Here is an 11,171-nt window from a genome sequence, read left to right as displayed (position 1 = left end):
GGCAGCCCGTCCTGAGAAAATATAAGTCTATCTTTATTATTTAAATTTAATTTTAAAAAAAAAAACACGTTATGTGAAAGTTAGTAATAGAAAGTTGTGAGAAAGTTATTAATAGTAATTATGTAAATTACACAATAAAGTAAGAGAATATATATATATATATATATATATATATATATATATATATATATATATATATATATATATATATATATATATATATATATATATATATATATATATATATATATATATATATATATATATCAAACCTAAAAAGAAAATATTTGATTATAATAATAATAATAATAATAATGTAGAGTTAGTTAGAGTTTGTTAAATTGCTTGCACTACCATCAATTTAATAAACTCTAACTAACTCTCCATACTCCAAACAAAATGCAGGCTTATGCAAGCTTTGGCGCTTTTATCGAAGTCACATACAATATATATGAAAATTCTGCCAACACAAATATTCTGAAATAATTTTCCTGAAAAATAACTCGGTTGAAGTAAGGCAGAGCTGTGTGGACTTGCTCAAACCAACAAAAAGTGACAGTTGACTAAATAAGAAAATATGGGTGAGAAAGGCTTGCTCAAACCAACCAAAAGAGACAGTTGACTAAATAAGAAAATGTGAGTGAGAGAGGCTCAATCATGTTTTGCACGAAGGTGAATTTTGTTTTTTTTCATCGGGGATCCTAAAGGCAAGACGAAAAGAATTTAACAAATATTCAGCTGGGGTTTTATATGATAGATACCTTTTAAACCAAAGTTGAAGCTGCTTGAAAAGCATTAATTATGAATACTCAAGGATGGCCGGGCTGCCAAACAGTATGTGCCAAATCAAATGCTACAGTGCTTATTTACAATAATACTTTATGCAGGGAGTCTGTTATGTATGCATTTGTATATGTTGGTTTGTATCTGAGCTACAAGTGATTAGGTAGATAATCTATATATATGAGTTTCCACTATGTTAAATTTGGGTAACATCTACGTAAATGGAATGCAATCAAAGCCAAAAAAATCACAGGTATATAAACTCTGCAAAATGCTTATGCGTCCTCTTTGAAACCACAAAAAACACAGGCTCTATGCAGAACACAATCAAAGGCCATATTAGAATACTAATGTGCCCTCATTAAAACAACAAAACACAGGCCTATAACCACAGGGTGAGCTAATCTTTAGTTTGAAAAGCATCAAAAGAAACTAAAAGGCATTTGAAGATAATGAAAAGGAAACAACAAATGTATTTGCTCCACCATAAAGAGTTGCACAAACAATTAAAGTTAACTATCTCGGATAGAACTCAAAATTAAAGTTTAATTGGAGTACAAATTCCTCAGAAATTCAACTAAACTTAATTAAAAGAAACTAGAGCATCAAGCAAAAGCTAAATGCTTAACTTTCAGTCTGTTCCCTCAACCTCCTGATGGTGCTCCGAACAGTAACGGCACTAGCAGTGCTGTCAAAAAAGAAATAACAATGTCAAGTAGGCTGCCTTTCAAACTTGAAATGTAAAACATCCAAAAAAGGGAATAAAAAAATACTTCAAAGTGTAAGCTCCTCCTGCTTTCACTTTGCCGCAATCCTTGCATCCCCATATTCCAACAGCTTTTCTCTTCACAGCATACTGCAAAAGCAATTGATCATCAGAACACCACATTTCTAAAACGTAGCATTTAACCCACCAAAGTTAATGCTTAGGTAGTTGGCAGAGGATATGTAATTTAAAAAAATACATACAGAAATAACGTATGGTCTACCTTTCCACAAAATTCACAGAAAAACTTGCTATGCTGCGTGATCTCCATCTTCTTAATCTGTTTCCTGAGACTAGCACCATAACGGGTTCCTAATATAATAAAACAAACAAAATAAGCTATTCATATAGTCACATATCAACAAATGCTCTCTTAAAAACTTAATAAATCAATGTTGTTGATTTCAGATTGAAGAAAAATAGAAGATTGTTAAAATTACAGTACACTAGTGTGTTGCAAAACAATGGTGGCTTGTCCAAATTCACTAAGCTATAGCAGGTAAATTATTAATTCAGATCTCAACAGCAATGTATAGATCTCTAATCATCCTATCACAAACAAACCCGTCCAAAACGTTGAAGAATATAATAACAAGCAAATAACAATAACTGAAATGCGAGAAACTAATCAGATTTCACTATAATTAAAGCGAGAAGACACACCATATTTGCCAACAATTCCAGCCTTCTTTGTTCTCTTAGTCTGCAAAAACGTTAAAAATTCAGCATCACATACAATGATGAAATATAAAAACAAGTTAAAGAATACTTGAAAATCGGAAATCTGAAAGGAGGAAGGGTTCAACAATACTTAGTTTCCTCTAGTATATCTTTATATCTGTAATTCTTTATAGATTGAAAAAACGAAAGAGATGTTTTGAGTTGAATGACGATTATCGAAATCAAAAGAGGAAGAGAGAAAAAGTACCATTTTTACAGAGAATGGAGGCGCTGTAAGATTAGAGCTAGGAAGTGGCAGCGATGGAAAGGAAGAGGCAAAGAAACCCTAAATTCTATTTGGCTGTATTTATAGAGATCCGTGTGGGTGGGCCGGGTACATACCCGATTTTACTAGTGCATCTGGACACACTTCTTTATATTTTAGCTTGTGAAAATTATAATTTTTTTATAACTATATTCATTTTTTATGTACATTGAATTTTGTTAAAAACTTTAAGTAAAAATTTAAAAAAATTGATTAAAGGTATATATAACAAAATTTAACTTACCAATGCATACAGATGAATCTTAATGAATAATAACATTAAAAAAAATTAAAATTCTTTTGGACTGACCGTTTTAATCTTCGGCCGACTATTCAAAAGGAGTTTCAGTCCTTCTAAAACCTTTTTAACACATTATAATATCCCTACATATAAGTGCAGAGGATCCATACTACAGATGCATCCAACAGTTTTTTGTCATCCACGTATAAAAAATAGCTCTGTTGAATGCGATTTCTTATATGAAGTATGAAAAGATAACAAATAGAGACTCTGATAAGTCTATATTTTATTCCTTGATAATGACTCATGAACGCAATGCTCAAGTAAAGGAGACCAAGGCTTTTGCCTTAAATAAAAAATATGAAGCTTTTAAGATGGAAGACGATGAAACTATTGAGAACATTTTCTTAAGGTTTCAAACTCTTGTTACAAGTCTTAAAGTCGTGAATAAAGGCCATTGTACTTCATATCATGTGAAGAAGATTGTCAGAAGTTTGCCAACCAAATGGAGGCCAATGGTAACAGCACTCAAACTTGCCAAAGATTTGAACAACACCTCTCTTGAAGAACTTGTTAGTTCTTTAAGAAGTCATGAGACAGAGCTGGAACAATATGAACCTCAAAAAAGAGGAAAATTTATTGCTCTAAATGGTGTTCGAAAGTCTAAAAAGACTAAACCTCTTCAAGCTAAAGAGGAGGAAGACTCATAAGAAAATTCGGATGAAGATGAAGACGAGTTATTGCTTCTTTCCAAAAGAGTCAACCAACTATGAAAAAAGAAGCAAGGCAACAAGTTTAGAGGAGCTAGAAGGACAGCTGGTCGCTTAAAGTCTACTTATGGGCTAAGGAAGTCTGGTAGCAGCAAAAAAGTTACCGGCTATGAGTGCAAAGAGTCAGGCCATTACAAGAACGAGTGTTAAAATCTACATAAGGAGAATCCTAATAAGAAGTTCTTCAAAGACAAGAAGAAAGGGCTTATGGCAACATGGGATAGTTTTGATTCTTCAGAAGATGACTCCGAAGAAGAGCAAGCTAATGTGGCGTTGATGGCCAAGATTAGAGGATTCGGTGAAGAGATCCATCCATGAGCTAAATCTGAATCAAACTCAGACATCAATAAGGTATTTTCTGACATATCTCGATCTGATTTAACTTATTCTTTATTTGAGATTCTTGAAAAGCATCAGGAACTTCATATCAAATTCAAAGAACTGAAAAAGGTCCACAAATTTGTTTCTGAATAACACAGTAAGCTTAAGGGAGAATTCTCCATTTTAAATGAAGAAAACATTTATCTTAAGGATGAAAACTTCACTCTTAAATGTATGAGTTCTAAACTTGAGAAAGAAATTTCTCCAAAAGCTTCTGAAAGCACTGATGATGTCATAGGTAAAAGCATGTTGGCTTCGATGATCTATGACGTGAGCAGAAACGGGACCAAAGGCATTGGTTATGATTCTGACGAAGAATCTGATTCTGAATAAGAAGTTAAACCAAATGTGCTTCACTCTCATTTTGTTTATGCTGGTTTGTGCCTAAGGAGACACCTTCTCCTAAACCAAAGGCAAAAACAATAGCTAAAAACTTTTGCTTTAATTCCTGCAAATGTATTTGTTTTGCTCCTAAACCTAAAGTTGTCAGAAACTCTAGGAGAACTAGCAAGAAATGACCCAATAAGTTATGGGTACCTAAGAAACAAATAATCTATGTTGCAGATATACTTACCAGTAAAGTTAAGACACCAGTCATGGTACCTGGACTTTGGCTGCTCGAGACACACGACGGGATTAAGGCATATGTTACAAAGCCTATAACTTAAGCCTAGAGGCGTCGTAGGTTTCAGAGGTGATAAAAAAGGGAAGATCATTGACTCCAGACCACACACGACGGGATTAAGGCATATGTTCCAAAGCCTAGAGCTTAAGCCTAGAGGCGTCGTAGGTTTCAGAGGTGATCAAAAAGGGAAGATCATTGACTCCAGTACAATTGGTAATGGTTATCTTCCTTCCATTACTAATGTTTTGCTTGTTGAAGGATTAATGCATAACTTACTGTCCATAAGTTAACTAAGTGACAATGGTTATGATACTATCTTTAATCAAAACTCTTGTAAAGTTGTTAGTTAAAAGGATGGCTCTATCCTATTCAATGGCAAGAGGAAAACAATATCCATAAGATTAGACTTTCCGATCTTAAAGAGTAGAACATAAAATGTCTTATGTTTGTTAACGAAGAGCAATGGACTTGGCATAGACGATTGGACCATGTCAGCATGAGAAAGATCTCTTAGCTGAACAAGCTTAATTTAGTTAAAGGCCTGCCTAATCTGAATTTTTCTACCGAGGCTCTTTGTGAAGCATGCCAGTAAAGCAAGTTTTCTAAAACCTCGCTCAAGGTTAAAAATGTTGTTTCTCCCTTTAGGACTTTTGAGCTTCTGCACATTGACTTGTTTGGACCAGTGCAAACTGCTTCTATCAGTAGTAAGAAGTATGGATTAGTCACTATTGATGATTATAAGCAATAGACTTGGGTTAAATTTTGTAGACACAAGGATGAGTCACATTCTTTGTTCACCACCTTTTGTACTCAAGTGCAAAATGAGAAATACTCTAAAATTTTCAGCGTTAAAAGTGATCATGATGGCGAATTAAAAACCAAACAGTTTGAGAAGCTTTTTGATGAGAATGACATTTCCCATGATTTCTCCTGTCTTATAACTCCACAACAAAATGGGGTTCTAGAAAGGAATAATAGGACTTTGCAAGAGATGGACAAAACCACGATCAATGAAACTGACATGGCAAAGAACTTTTGGGCAGAGGCTGTTAACAAAGCTTGTTACATTCAAAATAGAATCTCTATCAGACCTATTTTGGGTAAGACTCCTTATGAATTGTGGAAGAATAAGAAACCCAATGTTTCATATTTCCATTCATTTGGATGTAGTTATTTTATTCTGAATACTAAGGATAATCTTAACAAGTTTGATTCTAAAGCACTGAAATGTATCATGCTAGGATATTGTGAATGCTTAAAAGGCTATAGGTTATATAAAACTGAGACACGTATTGTTGAAGAATCAATTCATGTTAGATTTAAAGATAAGCTTGACCCTGCAAAGTCAAAGATAGTTGAGAAATTTAAGATCTGGAGATTACATATTCGGGTTGTGAAGCTAATTGAGCTGCTGCAGAAGAACAAGAGGTAGAAGACTCTGGAGATGTTCAACCAGATGTTGTTGCAGTATAAACCTTCCGAGGAAGCACATATCTAGACCATCACATTCTGAAGAATTGACTCTGGGTGATAAGACTGAGCTAGTTAAAACAAGACCCTCGTTCAAACCATCTAAAGAGACTCTTTTGGGTTTGGTGTCCCTCATAGAACCAACATCTGTAGATGAAGCACTTCTAAACACAAAGTGGATTTTAGGATTACGAGAAGAACTAAATTAACTCTTTGAGAGAATATGTGGTACGTATCTTCTTACGTTGTCTCGCTTATGAGATGTGAGGCTTTTGAAAAGTGAAGTTCTCATGTATTAGAATCTTCCAAGTTTAGAATCTTTCTCTTTTTGAAAAAACTTATGTCCTTAGGAAATTGAAGAATTTACTTCATTAATGAGTTGTCAGGATAGTGAAAGATTAGTGACTTAGCGAAAGAAAGTTGTCTTGTCGTAAAGCTCGTTTTCCTTTGATGTGACGTATTGTGAAACAAATTTTTCTTTTTAGGATTAGGTTAAAATCTATTCGCTTTACCCCATGTCATATTGTTTTGCACTATTCAAGCTTTTGTCATCAATGTCAACTGTATTTAAAACCCACTCACTCCACTTCATACATGTTCGCTACTATTACCCTACACTTTCGTGTTTTGAGCCCTAAAGTCTCTCAAACCCTAAAAAACTTGTTCATGTTTCTGTTCATTTTCAACAATGTCTCAACAACAACAAGTTGCAAATTCTCAAATGTCTTTTAAAGGTTCTTTGTCTCCTCAAGACTCAGAAATTCATCTTTCCATTACGGTTGAACAACTATATGTTCTCTACGAGATACGAGTGGATTTCGATAATCTAAAAGTTAATGGGTACGAATTCACTAGTGTCTTGAAGACTTAATGATGGGAAACCTTTTTTGATCGATTAAAAGGTTCAATTTATCTTGATCTGGTCAAAGATTTTTATATTCATGCGTTTATCTCTTTAGGTGGTTACATTTGTTCAAAAGTCTTGGGAAAAGACATATGTATTTCTGAAAAGGACATTGCAAAACTTCTTCAACATGATGGAGAAGGAGTTAGGTGTTTCGGCTATGCATCTGCTATTAGGAAAGCAAGTGGGATTGCTTGTGCACAAAAAAATGCTTGAGATCAGTCCTCTCATCTTTTTAAATAGAGAATATTTTGTTCGTACCTTTGATCTTCCCATGAATCTAAGAATCTAGTTTAAAATTATTCGAGGTTGTGTACAACCCAGAGGTTCCTCAAACGCTCTAGATTTTTTTGAGGTGGATCAGAAGTATGCATTATATTTCATTACTACTGGAGAAAAGCTCACCCTGCCAACAATATTATTCGGATACCTTGTAGACATCATCAAGAAGAAATGGTAACAAAATTATTTAAAAAATGGATTCCTCTGAAGCAATGCTTTCTGAAGCCTCTCCGTTGTCTCCTAAACAACCCTCAAACACCACAAACAACTTATAATTCCAACAACAAAACCTCATCCTCTCTTCTTACATAGATGAACCTATCACCGCTTTAGACGACTCACTAACCAACTTTGAATATATGGAACTAGTTCAATATTCTAAAGAATAAATTCTCAGAATCATTGTTGCTCCTGATAGAAACTCATATCCCTACTCCACTCTTACAATCCCTTCTTTCTTCGAACCAACATACTTCCACCTCCCTCTGATGAATTATTACTCAATTTTGAATATGAGGTTGTAGATCGTATGCATATCTTTGTAGATGCTTCTTCTGAAGGGTTGAGTCTATAAGAGACCGACTTCCTCTAGAATGACTTCAAGCAAGTGATGCACTTCAACGCTTATGAAGTTCAGCTCTTATACTTTAAGGAAGTTATAAGGAAAATGAATGCTGAGTTTATTGTGTGCCAGCCTGCTCCTACTCCTCCAATGCATTATCTACCTGCTCTAGAAGTTCCCACTCCTGAAGAGCCTGCTTCTGATCAACAAGATCTCACTCAGGCTAAGATTTCTTTTGAGCGGTTAGTTGGTGATACCTCTGGTGTGGAGAAAGTACCTGCATCTGGCTCTAGTGATGTGTGTGCTCTACTTCAACAATCTATGGAAGAGTTTAGAATTGAGAAGGCCTTTGTCAGGCATAAGCTTACGCAAGAAGAAAAGTAGCATGAAGAACAACAAACATTAAGCACTTGGATTTTGAAGATACTACAAGAGATCTCCTGGAATATGTCTGGAAAATCTTAGCCTTGTTTTGTTTTACCTTTGTTCTTTTGGACCCCAGCTTCTTTTGTTTTATGCAAATTACGTACTTTCTGAGACTAATCAATGAAGTGTTATCTTTTTTGGTTATGTTGTTAAATTCTTTTTGATTTCTAACACAGGGGGAGAAGTAAAACATGTTTTTGATATATCTATTCTCTTAAGATCTTTCCCATAAATGATATAATATATTTTTGCGTCTAACATGTTTGACTGAGGAACTTTGCAAAAGTTCATTGAAATTTATAGACATGCAAAACACTGGAAGAAAGTCAGAAGACTATTCAAGATCTTAAAATCCAGAAAGTTCAAATGTTATGAACATAATAAAAGATCTAAGAACCTCGCTCTGAAGCTTGGCGTATATTTCGCTCTAAAGCTTAGCAAATATTTCACTCTGAAGCTTAATGCATATTCATAAACAGGTTTTACCAACAAGGTTATTAACAAGGTTCAACCAGTATCTGTCAATTCATTATATTTTGATAGCAAGTCAGGATCTAAGATGAAAAACTAAACATATATAGTCAAACTCTAATGGAATTATAAATAAGGAAGTATTCCTTTCCCACTACCTCTCTTATACTTCAAAATTATTTTGTAAGTCTTGAGTTCAGGGGGAGCCTTTGTATAAGCTTAAACGAATTTTGAGAGTATCATTCTCAGGGGGGGTTGCTTAGCTAACTCTGAATTTGTTTTATGTGATTTAAACCTAGTATAAATTGTTAATCAAAATACATGGATTTGTCATCATAAAAAAGGGGGAGATTGTAAGAACAAGATTTGGCTTTGCATCTGGCCTTATGTTTTGATAATAGCATTACATGATATCTTAGAGAGCAATTTAGTACTATAATGGTTTATGTCTAGTGTGTAGATTTTGCTAACAGGTTCTACCTCTAAAGAAAAGGTGTGTGACGTTATCAGATTATGAACTTAACACACTCTGATCTCTGGAAGAAACAAGCGTGTTTATAGATTCAGTAAAGTTCTATAATGCTTCTATAACAACGGTTCTGATGAACGTTAGTGATAGAGCTTCTGAACAAGACTCTCATGAAAGAGCTTTTAAGGCCTCCTCTAGCTCTGAGATTTTGTTGTCCAAGTTCTGGAAACTCTGAAGACAAGGTTTTGGAAGAACAAGTTTTGAATATTCTGAAGACAAAACTTCTAAAGACCAAGTGCTGAAGTTTTAAAGACAAGGTTCTGGATGAATATGTTCTGAAGACTTAGGCTCTAACAATTTGAAGACCAAGTGCTGAAGTTTTTAAGACAAGGTTTTAGATTAACAAATTCTGAAGACTCCGAAGACTCAGGCTTTGAAGATTTGAAGACCATGTGTTGAAGACTCTGAAGATAAGGTTTTGTTTGAACAAGTTCCGAAGACTCTGAAAACTTAGGTTCTAGTAACTCAATATTTTGATCCTTCTAAACATGCTTCAACATCTTTTTATCTAAAGCCTTTGAATATTATAAGATAAAGTTCAGATTTGGATTCACGTGAGGAAATAGTAAGCGGTATCTACTATTCCACTACCCAAATAGGGTGGCGTTCAGTCAGTAGTACTGTATAGTATTGTTTATCACTCTCTCACTGACCGTTGGAATAATATAGCTGGAATTAAATATTCTAATTCTACCCTTCAATAAACTTCTTTTCTTAAGCTATAAAATGAAGACTTGGAAGATTAGAAAAGTGTGACAAATATATAAAAAAGAGACGGCAAAGTAGAACATTTATCAACTTTACAAAACTTATGCTAAAACGCTGCTAAAATCACGCTGATAATTTCTTTGTATAGTTTTATAAGTAAGGGAACATTTATCAGCAAGTGAGATTTTGTTCGAATTTGATTGTATTATTTGATTGTATTTCAAATTTGTGTAATTTGCCAAGAAGCAACTCTGTAAACACAAACCTTTGTATTCAATGAGTAAAGTTGAAGGTTCATTAAGAGACCAGAGCTTTAGTCAGAATTCCCAAAAAGACATTGACATTTAGACTTTGTGGTTTGCAACAAGTGAAAGTTAGTCTTTGTTGTGGTTTACAATATTGATAGGTAATATTTATTGTGGTTCTATAACCAGTTTTGTTATAGTGGATTAAGTCCTTGTTGATAAGGCAAAATCACCTTGGCGAATGGACTGGAGTAACTTCCTTAACAGTGAACCAGAATAAAAATAACTGTGTTATTTTTGTTCACGCACCTTCACCTAGTGATTGGAATTCGCCTAATTAAAGATGAACAAGTGGAATATCGTGGGTTCGAACTAACACTCATGCACTTGATGTCCCTATACAGCTACCAACTTAGGTGCCTTAACGAGACACATGTTATTTTCTTTTTATTTTATTTTAAAAAAGTTACTAAGTTACTTACTATATTACAATAAATTATTCAAATAATATTATTTTATAATATCAAACATGACCCTCGCCAAACCCATAAAAAAACTAAAATGAGGTTTTATGCACGAGATTAAAGAATATAGATAGTAATTTTTTTATACAAAAAATAGTATTTATAACATATTTTTAGAAGAAAAAAAGAATATGATTTAATAGGAAAAATACTAATATTTAATTTTTGATGATATATATGAGAATGTCAACGCCTTACGCATTTATACTTAATTATCACTTTTTTAAATAAAGGGTGAATATAGTTATTCTTTGAAATAAATAATTGGGTTATTAATATTTTTGCCCCTGCCATATGAGCGACTTTTGATTTACCTCAATATAAAATTTGGCGCGCTGATTGTGTATTTTTTTTTAAATATTTTAATTCAAATATGTCGATAGTGGGTGTTTAAACCATGACCTACCTACACCAAGTAGAAGGTACTACCACTAGGCCAACTAATTGTTTATGGTTAACCTTGCCGCTGAAATGTATATATATATATATATATATATAT

The 11,171-nt window shown here is 33.7% G+C and overlaps 1 protein-coding gene across 1 annotated transcript; it reads right to left on the bottom strand.

Annotated features, from left to right (window-relative positions):
* Positions 1-1,236: 1,236 nt before the first annotated feature.
* LOC131628429 (large ribosomal subunit protein eL43-like) lies at positions 1,237-2,595 on the bottom strand. The gene is made up of 5 exons (XM_058899260.1): positions 2,478-2,595; positions 2,213-2,252; positions 1,773-1,861; positions 1,557-1,639; positions 1,237-1,471 (listed from the first exon to the last, which is right to left on the bottom strand). Exons 1-5 carry the CDS (start codon positions 2,478-2,480, stop codon positions 1,408-1,410), a joined length of 279 nt encoding a protein of 92 aa, XP_058755243.1. The 5' UTR covers positions 2,481-2,595; the 3' UTR covers positions 1,237-1,407.
* Positions 2,596-11,171: the final 8,576 nt, after the last annotated feature.

Source organism: Vicia villosa, unplaced genomic scaffold (genome assembly GCF_029867415.1).
Source record: "Vicia villosa cultivar HV-30 ecotype Madison, WI unplaced genomic scaffold, Vvil1.0 ctg.000455F_1_1, whole genome shotgun sequence".
NCBI lineage: Eukaryota > Viridiplantae > Streptophyta > Magnoliopsida > Fabales > Fabaceae > Vicia > Vicia villosa.
This window is presented reverse-complemented; position numbering and strand designations above follow the sequence as displayed.

Excerpts from the sequence above, each read along its gene's own strand:
- LOC131628429 (XM_058899260.1), bottom strand. Across the intron at positions 1,862-2,212 it reads TGGAATTGTTGGCAAATATG|GAACCCGTTATGGTGCTAGT; the intron begins GTGTGTCTTCTC and ends TTATTATATTAG. Across the intron at positions 1,472-1,556 it reads GGAGGAGCTTACACTTTGAA|CACTGCTAGTGCCGTTACTG; the intron begins GTATTTTTTTAT and ends CTTTTTTGACAG.